The sequence below is a fragment of the Podarcis gaigeae genome (assembly GCF_964106915.1).
Source record: "Podarcis gaigeae genome assembly, chromosome: 2".
NCBI lineage: Eukaryota > Metazoa > Chordata > Lepidosauria > Squamata > Lacertidae > Podarcis > Podarcis gaigeae.
Genome location: NC_139679.1, coordinates 26,120,721 through 26,143,049, shown reverse-complemented (window position 1 = coordinate 26,143,049; position 22,329 = coordinate 26,120,721). Strand labels below are relative to the sequence as shown.

Sequence of the window (22,329 nt, the reverse complement as noted above, 5' to 3'; positions counted from 1 at the left end):
TTTCTTATTCATTTTAGGTATTTATGGAACTTGTCAAAGAGCAAGAAGAGGAAGAGAGCAATTTTGGAACCCTAAATGGAACAATTAGTTGGGAAAGATCCCAGGGGGAGAGAGTTATTTTCTGATTTGTTTCACATTGCAGAAATTCAAGAGCTTCGCTTGTCAGGGTTTTTGCTAAATATTTGTTTGCTGTGGCTCTAGAGAACAAATATATTACAGAGCCTGTTCCTGAGCAATTGAGCAAACCTTCTTTGCCTTATGAAATATTATGAAATGCCTTTATTTTTGAATACTCTTACCACTATTCGAAGACTTGCTTCTTTTTTAAAAAAAGTAATAATGAAAACCACTATGATTTTATCCTTTTGTTTTGTTCTGTAGTAATGGTGGAAAGAGGGCAATGTACTTAATATATTGTTTGGGGGCAATTTATTTTTCAAGAAACTCATTAGTTTTATGGGAAGGACCATGGCTGGGCCCCAGCAAACTCTTCCTAACCCACTACATTTAAGCTTCAGGTAAGACCACTTGTCCTATTTCAGTGGGTTAAGGAAGGGTTAACTGAGTTGGGACTTACCACAGTGATTCCCAACTGTAGTGTGAATACTAAAGAACCTGATGCAACACTGTGCTAGCATCAGCTGAAGAATGCACGTCCAGTCTGTAGTGCCTAGGGAAGAAGATCATGTTGCCACTTTACAAATATCCAGCAATGATGTGTGTGCAGCAAAGGCAGCATTAGCTGCTACTGACCTAATTGAATGAGCATGAACCTTTGTTTGCTAGGGTCATTGTTGAAGTGCTTGCTAACTCTTTATTGTACAGTGGTGCCCCGCAAGACGAATGCCTCGCAAGACGGAAAACCCGCTAGACGAAAGGGTTTTCTGTTTTGGAGGTGCTTCGCAAAACGAATTTCCTATGGGCTTGCTTCGCAAGACGAAAATGTCTTGTGAGTTCCTGCGGGGTTTTTTTCCTCCCCCCCCCTTTTCTAAGCCGCTTATCTGTTTATCCGCTAAGCCGCTAATAGCGCTAATCCGCTAAGCCGTCAATGGGCTTGCTTCGCAAGACGAAAAAAACGGTAGACGAAGAGACTCGCGGAACAGATTCTTTTCATCTTGCGAGGCACCACTGTACTACAGTACTCTTTTTAAAAAAGCAATTGCACTTCCAGAAATTCCCTCATCTCAGTCAAAAAACAATGGGAGCACAATATGGGTTATGAAATAAACCCTGCCCAATGGACTAAACTGTGGTCTAAACCTCCCTTTAAATATAAGCCAAAAGAAGGCAACTCACAAAGAAACCGATCTCTAGATGGTACCTAACAACCTGAAAGGTGGTGCTGAACACACCCAGGAACCCCACCAAAATGCTGGAGCGGTTGTACCCTTTTGGACATCAGTCCTACAAGAAATAGGCAAAATAACAAAACAGGTACTAGAAGCCACCCAAGAACTGGCCTTACTGAATATTTCCCAAGACAATAGGCACATTCACACTACAAAGAACTCATAACCCACCTATGCTCAGCAGCCAGGATCATCATAACTAGACACTGGAGGTGACCTTCAGGAGTGAACATAAGCCACTGGGACCAAACTGGGAAAACCCAACCAACAAATTGAAACTAGCATGGGGACAAACAAAAGAGGATGCCTTCACCCCATTGTGCCTCCCCTTCATTACATACACAGCCCAACAAGGCAAGAACCCACCGACTGCATATGAATCGATATGACTAACTTGACCTAACAACCCCTGCCCCTCAGCCATGCAAACAAAACTCACTGCAGTCAACTGAAGGCAATCAACCAGGCCTTGCCTCCCAATCTCCCTCACCGCCAGTGAAGACGAATGAATGAATAGAAAGAGGACCTACCCATGTGACGCTGACACAAAACACTATGTAAAAGAATGAATGTTTAGTTCTCTCCCCCCATCTCTTCTCGCCCAACCTTTTATTGACTAAAACATTAGCGTCTCATGTCGAATATGACTGATCTGTAGAAAGGACTCTGAACTGAAAACAGATGCTGTGTGTATTCATGTAACCCAATAAAAATTAATTTTAAAAAAGCAATTGCATTTCAGAATTAGTGACAAGGCATTTATGCCATTGTTCTAGCTCCCCCTTTTGGGTTACATGTTCTGAACAACAGTCACATTATCTAGAATAGATCTGGTCAGATGGGTATAGTCAGCATTTCATGAGCTCAAAATAAGTATTTTGCCTGCAGCCAGTCACTTTAAGCCACTATGAATTACATTCAATAATGTCAAAATACATTTCAATATATGTGTAATATATATATTACCAATGCTCCATTTTGTTTTGGATGGTTTAAACCATTACCATTGCAAGTTGCAAAGAACCCTGTATACTGCATGCATACATACGTCCATTTATTTAAATGGGTTTCTCTCACTTTTCCAATGCAAATTGTAAAGGCAACACGACTAAATCACTTTATACAGCACATTAAAGCGTTGCATTATCTTTTGCCATTTTTAATGTCAACACACAAGATGTACTACATGTTTGACAGACTTAACTTTTTGTGTTCCGTTTTCAAGGTCTTTACAATTTGTAGTAGCACACCCCAGTTCTAATGTTTTGATAACCATGGCAAGCAATGAATCTGTTCCATTGGCCGCTGGAATAACAAAATAGAGGAATAAACATTTATATGATAAAGTCATACTTGCATGTAATCAATTTAGCATTAGTTTGTAAAGAGAATAAAGTGGAGTTCATATTATCACACCCCCATGAGAAACTGAATTTGAATGAAAGCCATACCTTATATCTCTACTTATGAAATTAAAGATGTTCCAGCCACTGATGCACTCTATAGTTTGATGGTTAAATTGTGGATTCTAGCAGATTTGCATTTGTTTTAACATGCATGCTTCCGGCAGACTTGCACAGATGTAGAGTGACACCGTGCTGGCTTCATGATGGTAGTGCTAACAAATCTTCCATCCAATCTTCCATTTTGCTTTTTTTATTACTTTAAAAATGTAGTACTTGCAGTTTACAAAAGAAAGATTAGTGCTAGGAGCTGCTTGTCTGGAAACAATCTTAGAGAAAGTATTGCCACTTTAGTTTACATATATCATTTTACTTCAATCTCTAACAATATAAACCCATGAACAACAGCACCAAAAATAGAAATTATGCTCCGTTACAAGTCTTGATCAACTGACGAATGTAACTTAGTACAATTTTCACAAATATATGTTCTGCAAATGCAAATATATATTTTTTCAGATAAAATAAAAATATAATAATCTAGATCTCTTTATGGTTTGGCATTACAGATTAGTAAAGCATTTTTCAGCCTTAGCTGTCTTTCACTCCCTCCTTTCCTTATGGTTTCTAATATCTATGTAAAGCAAGGTACTGTATTAGGTAGTTATAATTCATGAATCTTGTGGGGAATGTGCAACCTGTTAATTTTCTTGCCAGCTTCATACAGCTTTGATCCAAAAAGAATATGTGCAGAGCAGCTTGTCTGTGCCTGGAAATGTTAAATAGTAGAGGAGCTTCTTTCATTCATGCAACCCTTCAGTTCTCTGAAGCTTATGGAGATAAAAAGGAAAGCTTAGAATCGGAAGCAAATAATCTTCTAGAAAGTGCTTCTGGTGAAAGAAGGAAGCATGAGATGGTTGGAATTTAAACGGCATATTATTTAAATGAAGTTCTATGGGTTGATGCAGCTAATTGTGTCCACAGTTCCTATTTCACATACTGTATGAGATGACGATACAATACAAAAGTGTTCGATGTTACTATGAAGTGTGAAGAAGTAATGTTTATTTGAACTAAGTTTTAATGGATGTTGTGTAATGTGTTCTGACATTTGTACTACATTGTGATGCATTTGACATGGGAAGTTTTCTGTCTGCTCCTGTGGAAGTTAGTTTACCTGCTGCTTGGGGCCTTAACTAACAGCTGCGATAATTTCTGAATTTTCAGTTTGGCACCATTGGCTGGAGCTGGACTAGAGGGGCCAGAAAAAAGTACATATTTAGCCAGGTGCTGGTTAGTTGGCGACAGCTGAACTTGTTGGTGCTTGGTGTCATGGAGCCAGCCAGAAGAAGACGGCATAGGAAGAGCAGCAGTGAAAAATAAGGAAGGCCTGGGTGGAGTGGCTTGTGGGAAAAGACTTGCTGGGGAAAGCTGAATCACAAAGGCATTTACCCTTTTCCAACCTGATAAATATGCCAAACAGTACAATGTTATGTTCTAAGCTATACATAATGCATTTTATGGTTTTTAAGTAGTAAATTAAGCTGAGATGATATAAGAATTATGTACTGCATATATTTCAATTCACACGCCCCCCAAAAAAAATTTCAAGACATTTTTTTCTGGAAAACAAATAAAAAAATCCAGGGAATGAACATGTCCAGAAATGGTACATTTCATTCTCTAGGTATGACTAATATGGGTTTTGGTCACACAGACCTGTATGTAGAGCTATATGTAAAGTCCTCCCGTCAAAAGGCTGGACTCCAGTCTCACATGCCAAAGGAGACACATTATTCAGAGACGGGCTGCTAGATCCTTCTTATATCCTTCTTGTTTCAAGGGTCCAGCACTTACTCCTGTAAGCATCAGTTTCATGTCTAGGTTGTGAACAACTTAAACATCAGCCTGCTGCAGCTGTTGCCATTCAAAGGCTGTGCTCAGTGACGGATCGAAACAATCACGTTCCTGCTCTTTGACAAGTTCTAGGAAAACCTGCACAATACAGTAAAAAAAGGGTTTCTTCAGCTAAGTAGTGCTTGAAAGGCATCACATTTCTTTGGATCATTCTGATGAAAATGAAGATAATTAAATTTCAATCCTATTATGTACAGATGTGACCTAAATGTGTCGTCTTTTTTAAAGGAGGGACCCTACTCCATCATGTCAGTTGCCATTTCCTTTCAATATGGCAAATTAATAGCAGTCTAAATCCAGAATGTGTGTCTAACTGCTCAAAAATTGTAAGCTGAACATTTTCTTTAAAAAACCCACCCTGATGAACTCCATATTTTTTTTAGGTAATCCAAGAACTCAAAATACAACAACAAAAACACTCCATGCATCTCCAAGGAAGTGGGGAGATCTTTCTACTGTCTGTACACAAACTAATGATCATGATAAGGAAAAGATGCTACAGGGAGAAAATCAAGGGTAAAAAAAATCACCCTCCTTCAGGACCTGCAAGAAACATCTAACTCGCTCCATGGGCTGGTTTCTCCCCCTTTTGTATGCAATGGAATCACGTAGCTACACATATAAAGCAGAAGAAACCAAGGAATTCACCTGTGGGTGCATTGTAGGCTCCTCCCCACCTCCCAGTTCTTTCCAGGAAGAATCTCCATTTCCCCGTTTAGCAAGGCCATTCCACTGACTCCAGTAGGGGCAATCTGAGAGACCAGGAAAGCTAGCAATATTTTAAGCTGAGTGGGCAGAAAAATCTCTGCTGGGGTTTTAAGGGTGACCCTTTGCCTTGCCCCAGTTCTTTTCAGAGCCAGGCTCAGGAGAACTTCACCAAATCCCTAAAAGTGGTTTTGCAGAAATCCTTAGTTCTGCATGCAGAGATCCAGCACTGGCCGGGGAGGCACTTGCCAAGCTCTCTTGGTACCATAACTGTCAACTTTCAGATTTGAAAATAAGGGATCAGCAGCCTTGAAAATAAGGAATCAGCAGCCTCACCTGTCCCGGGGACAGTCTACAGGATACCTAACAATCCAGGATAGCAGTGGGAAACGGCACTGGAATAAGGGAATTTCCCGCAAAGAAAGGGAAGGTTGACAGCTATGCTTGGCACTACTTTTCCAATCCAGCAGAGGAAGCCCATGAGGAAGCCGAATAATGGTGAATGCAGTGCTACAAATCCCACCATGCAATTATATTTGAAAATCACATTACCTGCTCCAAGGTGTTCAAAGAAAAGCTGTACTCCTCAAAGCTGAAGCTTCTTTTAGCTGTGTGAATAAAAAGCCAATTATGTTTGGTTGACCCAAATCAGCTTGATGGGTTCTTTTCATGGGAATGACTGAATTTCAGTGCCAGAGCATCTGTTTTTTATGTACAAGGTTCCTTCTAGGTTACTGGCGAGCCTTTGCCAGTTAGCAAAGACAATGCTATGATAGATGGACCCAATGGTTTGACTCTGCATAAGGCAGCTTTCTATATTCCCATGATGCACCTTGCACCTTCATTCACGCAAGCTGCACTTCCGTCTCTTCAACACCCCAGATGTCTGAGGGTGCAGCATTTGAAGCAAGAAAGAGCACACAAACATGTAGAATATTATTATTATTATTATTATTATTATTATTATTATTATTATTATTATTATTATTATTATTTATTCTCCGCCCATCTGACTGGACTGGGTTTCCCCAACCACTCTGGGCAGCTTCCAACAAAATATTAAAATACAATGGTCTGTTAAACATTAAAAGCTTCCTTAAACAGGGCTGCCTTCAGATGTCTTCTAAAAGTTTGGTAGTTATTTTTCCCTTTGACATCTGGTGGGAGGGCGTTTCACAGGGCAGGTGCCACTACCGAGAAGGCCCTCTGCCTGGTTCCCTGTAACCTGGCTTCTCGCAGCAAGGGAACCTGCGAGATACAATATGCCTCTACATTCCCTTAATTTGCTGGATGTTACACATCTTTCTAGAGGTGTTGGAGGTAGGGAAGGCCTACCTAGTGAGTCGGAAGGAGGGATCCTGTCCACTGTGCGTAGAGGGAAGGAAAGGGGGCAATACCTAAATCAGGTGGGCATTAAAATATCTTCCACAAACAACTACACAGTCTGTCTGGATGTACCTTCCTCTAACATGGAGAAGGCCTTCGATAGAGGCAGTGCATCTTCCATTGGGATCTTGTAGGCCAACAAAGTGGATATCCTAAGGGGAGGGAAATCAACTCAGTCACCAGAATGGCTTTGATCCAAATGGAGTAAGTGCAGTACAAGCGGTCTACGTGTACACAGCCCTGGTTAAAAAAACAAAGTCGAGTATGGGGGAATGGGGGGAGTTGAATCTAACATGCACACACATATGCACAAACACAGAGAGAGGAGAGAAACCTTTCCTGCTGAGCAACAAGACTAGATTTTTATAGGGTCTCCTCGTGCACAGCCTTGGCTGTTGGCAGCAGCATGCTTTGGGCTCTCAAATTTCAATGGCACCCTGTGCAGCACTAAAATTTGGCACACCCCCACCTCTCTCACTCTATTCTACAGCCTTCTGGTGCTTCCTGGGGAGGCGCACAGTGCAATCACACTGGTTGCATGCCACCCTAAAACCGCCTCTGCTGTTGGGTTCAAAAGGGGAACACATGAGTTTCCTCATCCACCTATGGATAGAAACAGAAATAACACCTTCTCAGTATGTAGCAGGTCCTGGTTCATTGGGGCCTAGAAGGCTGGGGGACAGGAAGAAGCAGAAGGGTATTCTGTCCCCATCCTGTTCATCTGGCCCATTACCAAAAGCTCAAGGAGGGTAAGTAAGAGGGTATAAGTAAGAACATAAACTATAAAGGTAAAGGGACCCCTGACCATTAGGTCCAGTCGTGGGGTTGCGGCACTCATCTCGCTTTATTGGCCGAGGGAGCCGGCGTACAGCTTCTGGGTCATGTGACTAAGCCCCTTCTGGCAAACCAGAGCAGTGCACGGAAACACCGTTTACCTTCCCACTGGAGCGGTACCTATTTATCTACTTGCACTGGTGTGCTTTCGAACTGCTAGGTTGGCAGGAGCAGGGACCGAGCAACGGGAGCTCACCCTGTCGCGGGGATTCGAACCGCTGACCTTCTGATCAGCAAGTCCTAGGCTCTGTGGTTTAACCCACAGCGCCACCCGCGTCCCTCTGAACATAAACTATAGTAACCAAAATAATTCAGGAAATTGTGTGTCAAGCTGCAGGAAAAACACTGCAGTTACCTTTCTTGACGAGCTGCATGTGGGAAGATCTGTAGAATATGAGTATTCAGAAGCTCCCCATGGTCCACACCCTTAACTTTTATTTGGAGCAAATAATTTTTGCCAAATTTGCTTTTCAGATACTGAATAGAACCAAGACACCTGCAGAAGGAAGGAATCAGCATTTGTGACATTTGGATTTGGGGATTGAAAATAATGTTTTGTTAGAGAAAGTGGTTTTGTTGAGTGTTATATTGGAGTGGATGAAGTTATTATTGTTTATATATAGTGGACAGGTGAAGATGGGAAGTTCTTTAGTTTCTGAACTTTATCTTTTCCTCTTTCTTTCTTACTATGTTTTTATCTTATTTAGATCAATGCTGATAAAAAAGATATTTGATATTAAGTTCTGTATTTTTCTTTATGAACTCTAATAAAATTTATTTTTAAAACACACTTTAGACAGTTATTGTCAAAAACGTAACAAATTATAAGTTGAACACGGCGAGCTTTAGAATCAGAAGAATCTATTTGCATCAGCCACTAGCCAGAGCAATAAAATAAAATACAGTGTACTGAAGATAGAGGTAAAAACTTAACTATACAGCAAGCTTCTTATGAGAAGGTGGGAAAAGAATAAGAAGAAACTTTTGCCCTATCAGCACAACAGCTGTTTATGATATCCTAATATGCTGGAAAACAAAACGCAAGAAGCTCACCTGAGCTGTCCAGTCACCATCATGGCTACTCTGTCACACACTGCCTCAGCTTCTTCCATGTGGTGAGTTGTCAAAATGGCTCCTTGGTCTTTGTCCTTCAGCGCAGTGAGGATTGCTTTCCTGCAGTCAACATAAGATTTACTAGGGTGGAGTAGGGTTGAAGGAGCCGTAAACAGCCTGTTCCTAGCAGACATTATTGTCTGGTACAGTGGTACCTCGGGTTAAGTACTTAATTCGTTCCAGAGGTCCGTTCTTGACCTGAAACTGTTCTTAACCTGAAGCACCACTTTAGCTAATGGGGCCTCCTGCCACTGCCGTGCCACTAGAGCCTGATTTTTGTTCTCATCCTGAAGCAAAGTTCTTAACCTGAGGTACTATCTCTGGGTTAGCGGAGTCTGTAACCTGAAGCGTATGTAACCTGAGGTATTTCAAAAAGGCACTGAACAAATTCACAATATTTACTCGGATTCCTAAATGCAAGTACATCATTATAAGTATACATTTTATTTTGAGTGATATGCTGTTATGTATTGCAAATTCACAAACCTGCTTCGAGATATTAAGTGCATGAGTCACTCACCACACTTGGCGCTTTCCTTTAGGATCCATTCCTGCTGTTGGTTCATCTAATAGCATCACTGCAGGATTACTCAGCATGCTCAGGGCAAAGCATAACTAAAATGAAGGAAATAATAATAACCATTTAAAGTTGCTTCAAACATTTGATCAAACATTGGGACGTGGGTGGTGATGTGGGTAAAACCTCAGCGCCTAGGACTTGCTGATCGCACGGTCGGCGGTTCGAATCCCCACGGCGGGGTGAGCTCCAGTCATTCGGTCCCAGCTCCTGCCCACCTAGCAGTTCGACAGCACCCCCAAGTGTAAGAAGATAAATAGGTACCACTTTATAGCGGGAAGGTAACGGCATTTCCGCGCGCTGCTCTGGTGCTGGCTTGCCAGAGCAGCTTCGTCACGCTGGCCACGTGACCCGGAAGGGTCTCCGGACAGCGCTGGCTCCCGGCCTCTTAAGCGAGTTGAGCACGCAACCCCAGAGTCGGACACGACTGGCCCGAATGGGCAGGGGTAACTTTACCTTTACCTTTAATTTTTTGGGGGGGAGAGTAAGTACAAATACAGTGGTGCCTCGCAAGACGAAAAGAATCCGTTCCGCGAGTCTCTTCGTCTTGCGGTTTTTTCGTCTTGCGAAGCAAGCCCATTAGCGGCTTAGCGCTATTAGCGGCTTAGCGGATCAGCTGATAAGCAGCTTAGCGGCTTAGCGGATCAGCTGATAAGCGGCTTAGCGGCTTGGAAAAAGGGGGGAAAGGGAAAAAACCCCGCAGGAACTCGCAAGACATTTTCGTCTTGCGAAGCAAGCCCATAGGAAATTCGTTTTGCGTAGCACCTCCAAAACGGAAAACCCTTTCGTCTAGCGGGTTTTCCGTCTTGTGAGGCATTCGTCTTGTGGGGCACCACTGTACAACTAATAATATTTGCAGAGGGTTCTGGAAGACAGATGAGTCTGTGGTGACAGTTGCCCAGGTGCAGAAACCCAGAAAATTATCAATATGTGAGTGAGAACTAGTGATTGTAAGAAGGCGTTGTTTTCTGTTCCACACACTGATTCCATTGTGCTGTAGTTTCTCTCCTGCCCAAACTGCATTATCCATCTCACAGTCCGCTGTGGCAAAATTATTTGTTTCAGTGCAAAGGAAGCAACAGGGGAAAGAATAACGAATTATGTATTGTTTGTGGACTGATACAACAACAACAGCAAATGCAAAACAAAGTGGTACATGCTGGGTTCATTTCCATTTCGGAAACAGGATGGATAAACAAGCATTGGCAATTTCTATTCTCATTACCGCTTTTGTCAGAATTCTTCAACGTCCCTAGCGAGACCAAACTAAAACATGCCGAATGCTCGGACAGGCAAATAAGCCAATAAGAGATTTTGATAATACATTTCATTTTGGAACCCTTTTTCCTTGAAGAAACTGAGGTTGGTGGACAAGCAAGGCAATTAGGACTTCCAAGGATAATTTTCAGTCCCAAAGTTTTGAATGGACACACCCTGGTAAGACTGCAGCATATTTAGAGCAGAAGGTCTGTTAAGAACTAAGGCGTGGATATGTTGTTTAAATAATCAAAACAGCAATCTGTACCATGGACTACATTGTTTTGTGATCCTCTTGCATTGCATCTTCTTATTCACAACCAATCCAATTAACTCAAAAGACAAGCTAATCTCCCAGCCAGCATAACATAATGACATACAATGTAGATGTTAATAAACCAGGGCTGGCTCCAGGTTTGCACACTATCCACCTGCCATGCAAATAAGCCTCCCTCCTTGTAGTGGGCTGTGAATGGCCCTGATTTTTAATGTTATGTATTCAGTGGTCGATGTTTGCCTGAGCTTGAGTCTGGACTAAGAACTCTGAGCTCCCGTGTTCTGATTCGATACATGATATCCAATCATAGAACATTTCAGGATTTGGGCCTCTGCCATTGGCCCTTGGACTCTGAGTCGTGATTCGCAGCTTGGAAGATAGCCAATCACGTTGGGAGTGGGAGTGGCCCAGGCCTCCAGAAATGGATATAAGCAGTTGCTTTGCCCCTGTTATCCAGTTCTGTAGTTCAATAAAGGTTCTTGCTGTTATCACTGTGACTTGCTTCTTGGAAACCTACAATTCAGTTAACAGAACAGGGAAGTGGGAGAGAGCATTTTCTCTCAGTAGACAGGCAGATGAGATGGACTTCCCGGCAAACAACAGCAATGAAGAGGTGGAGGCGGCAGTGTCGGTGAAGACCAGGACGCAGCAGTGTGGGCAAGGAGGAAAATAGGCAGTGCAGTGGCAAAGAACTAGCTCTGACTGAGCAACAAACCCAAGTACCCTGTGATGCCGCTTGGTCTCTAGCCATTAGCCAACATTAAATATTTGGCGACCGGTTCAAGAAACTAACAAAACACAGAACTTACTTTCCTTCTCAGTCCAGCAGGTAATGCCTTAGCTGCCGTTTTCAAATGGTCCTGAAGTTCTAGAGCTTGAACTATTCTGAAAGAAAGGGCAGAAGAAACGACATCTGGAGTATTCTAGAATGGATCTCTTTTACATAAGAATTACAGGGGAGGCTGCAAGTGAATCTCAGGGATGCTGTTATGATACTGGATTGAGATGAACCACATGTGCTATTTGCCAGTGTAAGAACTTAATGCTAACTGCCCACCTCCCAAGGAGAAATGTCAATGCTAAAAACAATTAGCTTTCAAAGTCCAACGATTCTGTCAAGTATAGAATGCGGGCCTTTGCATTCAGTAGCCCCAAAAACTAAGAGATAGGAAGTGTACCATGAAAGCAGGATCTTTTGCTGCCCTTACCGACTGATAGCAACACCAGCTGAGTCTTTCTGCATCCCTTTCACAGCTGCATTAATCTCCAGATGTTCTTTCACGGTCAGGCTGGGCCAGAGGGCATCCTCCTGGGGACAGTAGCCAAGGAAACCGACAGCATTTTCTTCCGTTGCAGCTGCATCAGCTCCTTTCATCAGGACCTGGCCAAAATATTGTGGCCCCATTTAAATTTGTCCAACACAAGTCATCTTTTGAAATATAAAAGTCCTACCTTTCCCGCCCTGACTTGGCCACAGTGATTCATGCAACGGTCATCTCCAGGCTTGACTACTGTAATTTGCTCTACGCGGGGCTGCCCTTGAAGCTGTCCCAGAAACTCCAGCGGGTACAGAATGCTGCAGCGAGGCTCCTCATGGGGTCTCTGTCATGGGAGCATATTCACCCAGTGCTTTTCAAGCTGCACTGGCTCCCGGTGGAGTACACGGTCAGATTTAAGGTGCTGCTTTTGACCTTTAAAGCCCTTCACGGCCTAGGACCCTCGTACCTACGGGACCGCCTCTCCTGGTATGTCCCCACGGAGAGCCTCAAGGTCCATAAATAACAACACCCTAGTGGTCCCGGGCCCTAAGGAAGTTATATTGGCTTCGACCAGAGCCAGGGCCTTTTCAACTCTGGCTCCAGCCTGGTGGAACGCTCTGCCTCATGAGACCAGGGCCCTGCAGGATCTGATTTCTTTCCACAGGGCCTGTAAGACAAAGTTGTTCCGCCTGGCCTTTGGCTTGGAGCCAATTTGATTCCCTCCCTCCCTCTCTCTCTTTTTTTCTTTTTCTTTTCCTTCTCCTCCTGCGATGAGGCTACATTTTAATATTTTAATGTTCCATTATTTTAATGTTGTATTTTGTTTTTGTTTTTAAGTTTGTAATCATTCATCTTGTTTTTATTATTGCTTGTAAGCCGCTCTGAGCCCGGCCTTGGCTGGGGAGGGCGGGGTATAAATAAAAAAAATATATATTATTATTATCTAGGAAATTAAAGGCCAGCCCTCAATCTTCTACCTCCCATGCAAAAATCCCTCCCTGTTACTAGTCCTAGATGGGAATCTGCTATTGATGCCATTGACATACTACTCTTTGTAATACATTGAAGTTGGCTTTTGCAGTGATGGTGCATCTGTTCATGAAAAAGAAGAGTACATTTTAGTGCTCACCCCTACCTGTCCAGCTGTTGGATCTGTGTCTCCTGTTATCATATTCATTGTTGTACTTTTACCAGCTCCATTGGGTCCAAGTAGCCCCAAAATTTCTCCTAGAACAACACACATACTCACACTTTTGTAAGGATACTACACATTATCCCAGCAAATAAAATAATAAAATAAAATAAAATAAAATAATTTATTATTTATACCCTGCCCATCTGGCTGGGTTTCCCCAGCCACTCTGGGCGGCTCCCAATAGAATATTAAAAACACGATAAATACATCAAACATTAGAAACTTCCCTAAAAAGGGCTGCCTTCAGATGTCTTCTATTTCCTTGACATCTGTTGGGAGGGCCTTCCACAGGGAGGGTACCACTACTCAGAAGGCCCTCTGCCTGGTTCCCTGTAACTTTGCTTCTTGCAGTGATTCAACAAAAGACTCTCAGAGGAGGACCTCAGTGTCCGAGCTGAACTGGGGGTGGAAATGCTCCTTCAGGTATACTGGACAAAGCCGTTTAGGGCTTTAAAGGTCAGCACCAACACTTTGAAATGTGTTGGAAATGTACTGGGAGCCAATGAAGGTCTTTCAAGACCGGTGTTATATGGTCTCAGATAGCTAGTTATATTTATAAGAAATATTGCAAGGATACTACACATTATCACAGCAAACAAAATAAAATAAGGGTAGCTATACTCATAAGAAATATTGCACTCTCAGTTGCCTCAGTCATCTTCCCAGGTACTACTCAAAGTCTTTACAATTGAATATGATCATTAGACTAAGGCAATTTAGGTTCCCTATAATTATTTTAGACTCTAGAGAAGTGTGTTTTTTAATGTTGATTTTTGATATAGTAAAACGGCTTATACAAAACTTTAAAATAACTTTTTAAACAGCCTGATTCCCTGGGAGCAACAAATGCTCTTCTTCTATAAGTTCTGCTCAGTTTTAACTTTCTGCAACAGTGAAGAACATTTTCCTGGGTACATTGGAGAGAAAAGTGGCAAATCACCCCACTATTTCCAAAGCCCTGCCGGCTTGTATCAGCCGGTCTGGGAGTACCTTCCACTGAAACCAATACAGTAGTACCTCAGGTTAAGTACTTAATTCGTTCTGGAGGTCCATTCTTAACCTGAAGCACCACTTTAGCTAATGGGGCCTCCCGCTGCTGCCACGCTGCTGCTGCACGATTTCTATTCTCATCCTGAAGCAAAGTTCTTAACCCAAGGTACTATTTCTGGATTAGCGGAGTCTGTAACCTGAAGCGTCTGTAACCTGAAGCGTCTGTAACTCATGGTACCACTGTAGTGATGAAATTACCCAGCCCATCTCCAAGCTGCCATTGGTAACAAGCCTGATCCTGGGTCCCCTCTAGGAAGAAGAGGGTCTTTGGGGTTCAGTAGATTCAAGTCTGGCTCTGCTTCTGGCTTTCCCCGGGAACATCGCCTTTCTGGGGCTACTGCCAGTAAAAATGCTGCAACTGGTAGATCAATGGCAGCGAAACTTTCAACAGCAGCTGTGACCCCATGTCAGCAAAGGGGCACCTGTACCACATCAGAACCCAACCCAACAAGCAGCCAGCAGATCTGGGGTTTAGGATTGGTCTGCCCCTATACTGATTCCTTTCCTTCCTATCTGAGTCACTTACAATATATTCAAATGTCAAGCATCCCCCAAAATGACTACAAAGTAAAAGTTATGCTTTTCTTTGGTCAAGCTGTAACAGTAATTTTCCATTGCCAGCAAACCTTTTTTAACACAGAAGGAGACACTTTTGGTGGCCACTTTCCCCAGCGTCTTGCTTTTCTTGCCACAGGAACAAGCCTTCTCACTTCTGTATTCTTTGCGCAAGTTGCTGACTAGGATAACTGGTCTCTAAATAGGTGCAGAAGAGAGAAGCTTGCTTACGGCACATATACATACATACCTTTGGTTTAAGTGGGTCAAAGCAAGAGCCATGGAAGACATTCTGCTTCAGACAGAAACATAGGAAGAAGTTGACTTATAACAAGCCAGGTTATTTGTCTATTTACTCTCTGACTGGCAGCAGCACCCCAAGATATCAGGCAAAGGATTTCCACGCCCTCTACCTGAACAGTAAAGAGAGCCCAGGGATTGACTCTGAAGCCTTCCTGTATGGAAAGCATGAGCTCTATCAGTCCGGCTCCAAAGCTAAATGCCTCAAGTATACATCATTGGATAGTACTAACTGTGCCAGCATCCCCATCACACACCTGTGCAATGCAAACAACTGTCAGAACTGTGGCATATTAAGAAACCAGGTAAAGATGATGGAAGAAAAGATGATGCTTCAAGACCTAGATCCCAGAATTATTGTTCGGTCAAGTAGCTCACCTTAACATTAATATGTTAATAAGCCAAGACAGTGGTTCCCAATTGGTGGTCTGCATAACCATTCACATAACAAAAGCTACTGTAGAGATATCAACATTTTCAAAAGTATGGGGGTGCATGGCTTGGCTTTTGAAAAACAGGGTATCTGCAGTACTTAGTTTTCCAGCACTTAAGGTACTGACACTCTTCTTCCAGACACTAATATCTCATCCCTACACAGAGCTCTGTTTATCTAGGAGGCCTCAGTCCTTTTCTCTTAGCATCTCTTCCTCCACTTTTTCCAGCTTTTATAAGAAGTACCCGGGGAGTGCCAAAGATGTTAAAGCAGTAAAAGCTTATTTTCCAGAGTGACCATAAGTTGGAGCAGGCATCAAGTTACATTGCACAAGCAAATCACTGCAATGAACATCAGAGCAAGCTATAAAGCCTTTCTAAAACAAGGAAATCACAATAATTCTGCTTTACCTCTTCCTGATTTGCAGAGGCCAGTGCACTCTGAACTCTTGCCCTTTCCTCTTGAACATCTCTATCATCACCCTGACTGGCTTCTTCAGGATTCTGATGGCTGCTCTTTCTCTGTGGAGAAATCCTACAGATCAAAGACACCACACAAAGTGTATCAAAAGCACAGCACACCAAGGAGTGAATTCCACTCTCAAGTAGGAAAGCAGAAAACAGTCCACAAGGAAGCGAGAATCTCTGAAATTAATGTGCAAACTCGTCACAGCCCAGAAAATGCTGCCTTACAAAACTACATCTGCTTTTGCAGATAATTGTCCCAAACACATGGGGGGGGGGCGCTAGGCAGAAACATATGCATAATTATAGTTTGTATATCCCTAGCCACAGTATTATTGTTGTATGAATTTTGTTGGGGGACGGGGAACAATCCACATGATGCCCCAAGTCCCTTCCAATTTTTTCCTTCCTCTATCCGTGGGGGGGGGGGTAGGAGGTATGAGAGCAAACTCATCAAGCCGATCTCTAGGCAATGCCTGTGGCTGAGTAGATAAACAACACAATAAGCATAATTGCTCTGCGCCATACTGCAGGTCTGGATCCTGTCCGGAGCCTGGGCGCAGGCTAGGGCCATGGCACAAATCCATTGGTGACCCTGGGGGTGCTCTTAATTGATGTATATCATAGGGCTCCCACCTACCAGTGGTTTACCCTTATGAGACTCCCTGCAGACGGGGAGAAGTCCGGGTATCATTTTGCCCAATGCCTAAGGCAAACCGCTCACATCTGTAACCAATAAAGGTGAGCTCCTGTCTTTTGGTCCCGTGGCGGGGTGAGCTCCTGTCTTTTGGTCCCAGCTCCTGCCCACCTAGCAGTTCGAAAGCACCCCTAAAGTGCAAGTAGATAAATAGGTGCCGCTTTCTAGTGGGAAGGTAAACGGCGTTTCCGTGTGCTGCGCTGGTGCTGGCTCGCCAGAGGAGCTTCGTCACGCTGGCCAAGTGACCCGGAAGTGTCTCCGGACAGCGCTGGCCCCCGGCCTCTTAAGTGAGATGGGCGCACAACCCTAGAGTCGGACACAACTGGCCCATACGGGCAGGGGTACCTTTACCTTACACTGAATTACTCCCAGGGGATATTGGGATTCTTAAGTGCAGAACTAGGAAAACTTGCTTTTTTAAAAGAGAGAGGGGGGGGAACCTATGGATATAAAAAGTGAGGTACAGATGTACATTGGAAGTTAAACGGAATTCAATCTGGAAGTACGTTCAACTTCCGAAAAGTTTAGAAACCAAGGCACAGCTTCTGATTGGTTCCTGATTGCGCAGGCGCTCCGGAAACAATGGCGGAAGCTGTACCAGACATTCGGCTTTAAAAAAAAAACAAACATTTGAAAACCGGAACACTCACTTCTGGTTTTCGATTGTTTGGGAGACAGAACGTTAGACTCCCAAGGCGTTTGGGAGCCGAGGTATGACTGTATGTATTTGAAAGTCATCATTTCAGAAGAAAAACAGGAAAACCTTTTGCATTACTAAGTCTGACTGCAATAGCAGGTTAACCATATGTGTACAAACCTAAACACAGGATCTCTTCTCATAACTGGCCTGCCATATTTCGCCGTCAGACAGCGAAGTAAAAGAATGAGAACCACAATGTGGAAGTAAGGCTAAACAAAACAAAAAACAAAAAAATCAGAAACAACCAATTATGTTCAAGAAGTGTACAGACCTATAACCAATTTAAGTCACTATATTTGGGCTACAGTCCTATAAACCAGTAGTGGGGGAAACCATTGCCTCTTCATTTGGCCCATGCAGCCATTTGGGGCAAACCAACACACCTGCCAATCATCTGACATCCTAACCACACCATGCCTGGGGCAACTAAGGGGATGTCTCATCTTAACACCACGGCACTAAAATCAGGGACAAGCAAGAGTTATCTCTGATGCTCTTACAGTGGTGCCTCGCAAGACGAAATTAATCTGTTCCGCGAGTCTCTTCGTCTTGCGGTTTTTTTGTCTTGTGAAGCACGGCTATTAGCGGCTTAGCGGCTTAGCGCTATTAGCGGTTTAGCGGCGCTTAGCGGCTTAGTGGCTTAGAAAAAGGGGGGAAGGGAAAAAACTCGCAAGAACTCGCAAGACGTTTTGTCTTGCGAAGCAAGCCCATAGGGAAATTCGTCTTGCGAAGCACCTCAAAAGACGGAAAACTCTTTTGTCTAGTGAGTTTTTCGTCTTGCGAGGCATTCGTCTTGCGGGGCACCACTGTATCTACAATGTGGTCTTAGTGTTCTAGTGCTCATCAGTAAAACAGGGAGATAAGATTCCCTCTCCTTGCCATTTAAAAACCAGGTAGAGAGATCCATTGTAGAGAAGGATTTTGTATGATGTAGGTAAACTTTCAGAGCTCTGTGCACATCCAGGGAGTGCCAGGCTTGCTCCTTAGGTTATTTCGGATGCAGACGGAAAGTCAGAGAGTCAGATCTTGTTAGACATGGAACCTAGATAGACTTTTGGAAGGAAGGAAAGGGTCTGAACATAGCGCCACCTTATCCTTGTGGAAAAGACAAAGATGTTTAGGTGTAGAAAGGACTGAAAACTCTGACACTGTGTGCCAAAGTGATTGCCACCAAAAGAAAACTTTGAAGGAAAGGATCCTTAGGGGTGCAAGACATAGACGTTTGAAAGGAGGTCTCTGAAGAGCTGTGAGGACCGAGTGTAAATTCCAGGTGGGGAAGCAATGTGCCATTGGTGGGTGTCGACGTACCACACCCTTGAGAAAGCATTTGACTAACCAGTTCTGGGATAAGGGCAGCCTACCGGTAGCACTCAGAATTGAGGAAATGAATGAAACAAAGAACTGTAGAACTAAAATGACGATAAGGGAAATCTAAAGAAAAAAAGAGGGTTCAGAAACTAGTAAAAAACTTAGTTGAGTCAGGAGAGATGGGAGGAATGTACTGTATAGGTGAAACTCGGGAAAAATAGAATATCGTGGAAACGTTCATTTATTTTAGTAATTCAGCTTAAACCATGATCATCACAATTATAACAAATAAAGGCTTGACATATCTCGCTTTGCATGTCATGAGTCTATCTCATATATTAGTTTCACCTTTTAAGTTGAATTACTGAAATAAATGAACTTTTCCACAATATTCTAATTTTCCAAGTTTCACCTGTATGCATCTAGACAGGAGGAAAAACTGAGGAAGTCCAGCCTGCTCCCCACAAGTCTTTGCTCCTGTCTAGTGTCTCGCAACAAGGTGAACACCCATTCCATTGGATACAACACCCTACGAACTAAAATACCTCCCATACAAATATTTCTCACCATAAAGGAAGCCACCCAGATCATATTCATTAATGGTCTATCTTCATCATAAAGCGGTCCACTCAACATCTGTAAGGGGGGAAAAGGTGATTCTGTAGATTATTCTCTCTAATACTGAAGTCACGTTGTGCCAGTGCCTGTCAGCTTGAAAGTTAGTGTCCCGCCAAATTAAGTTAACTGTTTCTGCTTACTCAGAAGTATACTAGTTTGTGAAGTAAAAGAAAATGACTTCGAAAGACAGTGACTCGAGGACCTGTGAGCTTCTAAGACCTACATTATGTCGAGTGCTTCTTGTTGTGGGAGATAGGAAAATTGGGAACTGCAGGATTGTTTTTTATGTATTAAATCTGTATACTGCCCTTCATCTGAAAATTGCAGGGCGATTCACAGCATATAAATACGAGACAAAAGATACAAAATGCATAATAAGGACAAGAGCAAACCAAAGCAACAAACATTCCCCCCCCCTTCCAAAAAAACATATAAAAGGACATAGGATGTTAGTCAGCCAAATGCCTGGCTGCAGAGGATAAACTACACTTCCCAGAATCCTTTTCATGAGGCAGAGGAGAGGATGGGCTCCAAATGTATGCCCGGTGGGGTGTGTGTGTGTGTGTGTGTGTGTGTGTGTGTGTGTGTAGGCAGCCAGAATCAATAGATGTGTGGGCGATTCCCAGAGGGCCTGGAGCCCCCTCTTGACGTGGAGGGGTGCAACAGAGCAAGGGAGGAATCCTGGAATTTAGTACCAAAATGTCCAACTGGATCTCTGCTAAAACAAATTTGCTAGTCATTTGGTGAGTAAAGTCCCTCAGGTTTGTTTGGAATTGGATGCCATGATTAGGATTCAGCCATATGGAGGCATCCAAATGGAGCAGAACTGTTGGATCAGTTTGGGTTACAGTGGTACCTTGGGTTACGAACTTAATTTGTTCTGGAGGTCCGTTCTTAACCCGAAACCGTTTTTAACCTGAGGTACCACTTTAGCTAATGGGGCCTCCCGCTGCCGCCGTGCCGCAGCCGCACAATTTCCATTCTCATCCTGGGACAAAGTTCGCAACCTGGAGCAACTACTTCCGGGTTAGCGGAGTTTGTAACCCGAAGCATTTGTAACCCGAAGCATTTGTAACCCAAGGTACCACTGTATTACATCCCAAGGATGTGGAGAGCACCTCAAGGGGGTGGAGATGTCTTCCATTCCCTCAATATTTGTTTGAAGGAGACCCAGCTCAATGCTGTGGAAAGCTGCACTGGCCTGTGCCGTGTCAGGAGCCATCGTGGGTACCGGCATGCCTAGCTCAGGGTCACACCAGCCTGTGCAGCATCTCCCAGCACTGCGGGGACCAACATAGCCTAGCAGAAGGCTGCACCAGCCAGTGCAGTGGTGGGAGACATGTGTGGTGTCACATGACATGCACATGACGTCATACATGCGTGTTGTGCTCCAGTCCCCCCAATCTTGAGGCTAAACTGGCACCGCCGGTAGAACAGATGCTTGAAAGTGTGGGGCCAATGATGCAATTCCTTGATCCTCTGCTTCATAAGAGCAAAATGCAGGGGGTTGACCAGGGAGTAATTAAAACTTAATTATGGGAGAAGGTGGTGCCACCATCCTCGAAGAAGGCAGCAGTATGACCTCTCCTCAAGAGGACTCCCTGGACCCGGAAGTGTTGATAACTATGTCCCTGTCACCATTATCCCTCTTTTTGGCCATGTGGTTGGGAGGGTGGTGGCAAGGCTGCTTCAGGCATTCTGAGGTGAAACCAATTATCTAGACCCATTCCAATCCAGTTTCAGCCCAGATTTTGGGACTGAAACTGCCTTGGTGTTAGGGACCGTGCTGAGGAGGGCTGCACAGATGAGGAATGGTGGGAGCCTCCCCCTCCCCCTGCTCCTGCAGTGGGACAGTATAGATTTGGAATAGTGGTTCACAGAGGGACATAGTTCAGAAGACAAAAATTGGGAAGAACTGGGTGGTGAACAACTAGGATAAGAAGAACTGGGAGAGAGAGAGTTAACAGGCCCTGGTTCGCTGGAAAGTGTCCAGCTGATCAGCCCAAGGTCAAGGAGATTAGATAAGGTAGCTGCACAGATGGCACAGTGGTTGCGAGATCCGGTTCCAAAAAAGGAGGTGGCTCGGGGGGGGGGGAGTGGGTGTAAACCTTAATTGGGAGCATCTTTATTCCAAGAATGGACTCCTTATTCTTTTGCTATGATCATTAAAATCTCTTTAAATGGTAGGAGTCTATTTTTGCTTCGTTCTGCTTATCCACGGGCCAAAGGGAAGGAGGAAGCCACTTCCCTGAAGCCTGACACTTGGTCACCCTGGTTGATTACAGTGGTACCTCAGGTTACAGACGCTTCAGGTTACAGACCCTTCAGGTTACAGACTCCACTAACCCAAAAATAGTACCTCGAGTTAAGAACTTTGCTTCAGGATGAGAACAGAAATCGTGCTCCGGCTGCCCAGCGGCAGCGGGAGGCCTCATTAGCTAAAGTGTTACCTCAAGCTAAGAACAGTTTTAGGTTAAGAATGGACCTCCAGAATGAATTAAGTTCTTAACCCGAGGTACCACTGTATTTTTGTTAAGTGCAGGGGAAGCAGAATTTCCTCTTGGATCTTCTTGACCTCCGTGCAGCTTTTGGTACCGTGAACCATGGTATCTTCTGGTCTGTCTGCCAATTTCAACACAACACTGCCGCGCATCAGAACCTGCACTGTGATGGTGGAACGCAGTCAGTGAGCAGCCTCAATACTTCAGCCCTGAAATCTCCTGACAAGTAACAACAGCTGTGTATTTCTGGGATTACAGACCAGGAGGATGTGCCATTATGAATCTGGTGGCCCATCATGAGCTACTGTTTCCTTAACCCAAGAGCACAGTTGCAAAGTGATAGCCTAGCGGACCCTAACCTTTTCAAATTGTGTGATAAATTCAGAAACTGGACACTAAATAATGCCGATTTCATAGGGCGAAAAATTGCT

The 22,329-nt window shown here is 43.7% G+C and overlaps 2 protein-coding genes across 3 annotated transcripts in view; one reads left to right on the top strand and one right to left on the bottom strand.

The window, feature by feature from the left end:
• The window catches only part of LOC310839092 (cholesterol transporter ABCA5-like), a 55,189-nt gene extending 52,494 nt beyond the window's left edge, over nucleotides 1-2,695 (top strand). For both annotated transcript variants that reach the window (XM_083727376.1, XM_083727375.1), the window contains exons 39-40: nucleotides 18-827; nucleotides 1,140-2,695. In XM_083727376.1, the coding sequence (XP_083583502.1) occupies nucleotides 18-125 (108 nt within the window). In that variant the 3' untranslated portion in view covers nucleotides 126-827; nucleotides 1,140-2,695. The remainder of the gene's footprint in view (nucleotides 1-17; nucleotides 828-1,139) is intronic.
• A 294-nt stretch (nucleotides 2,696-2,989) lies between these two features.
• Nucleotides 2,990-22,329, bottom strand: part of LOC310839093 (ABC-type organic anion transporter ABCA8-like) — an 89,701-nt gene continuing 70,361 nt past the window's right edge. Inside the window, exons 28-40 of the mRNA XM_083727377.1 lie at nucleotides 19,347-19,415; nucleotides 17,589-17,680; nucleotides 16,021-16,144; nucleotides 14,949-15,075; nucleotides 13,213-13,304; nucleotides 12,027-12,199; nucleotides 11,628-11,703; nucleotides 9,228-9,322; nucleotides 8,648-8,767; nucleotides 7,950-8,090; nucleotides 6,833-6,912; nucleotides 5,927-5,982; nucleotides 2,990-4,747 (exon numbers count right to left, since the gene is read on the bottom strand). Coding sequence (XP_083583503.1) covers nucleotides 4,649-4,747; nucleotides 5,927-5,982; nucleotides 6,833-6,912; nucleotides 7,950-8,090; nucleotides 8,648-8,767; nucleotides 9,228-9,322; nucleotides 11,628-11,703; nucleotides 12,027-12,199; nucleotides 13,213-13,304; nucleotides 14,949-15,075; nucleotides 16,021-16,144; nucleotides 17,589-17,680; nucleotides 19,347-19,415 — 1,344 coding nt within the window. The 3' untranslated portion in view covers nucleotides 2,990-4,648. The remainder of the gene's footprint in view (nucleotides 4,748-5,926; nucleotides 5,983-6,832; nucleotides 6,913-7,949; nucleotides 8,091-8,647; nucleotides 8,768-9,227; nucleotides 9,323-11,627; nucleotides 11,704-12,026; nucleotides 12,200-13,212; nucleotides 13,305-14,948; nucleotides 15,076-16,020; nucleotides 16,145-17,588; nucleotides 17,681-19,346; nucleotides 19,416-22,329) is intronic.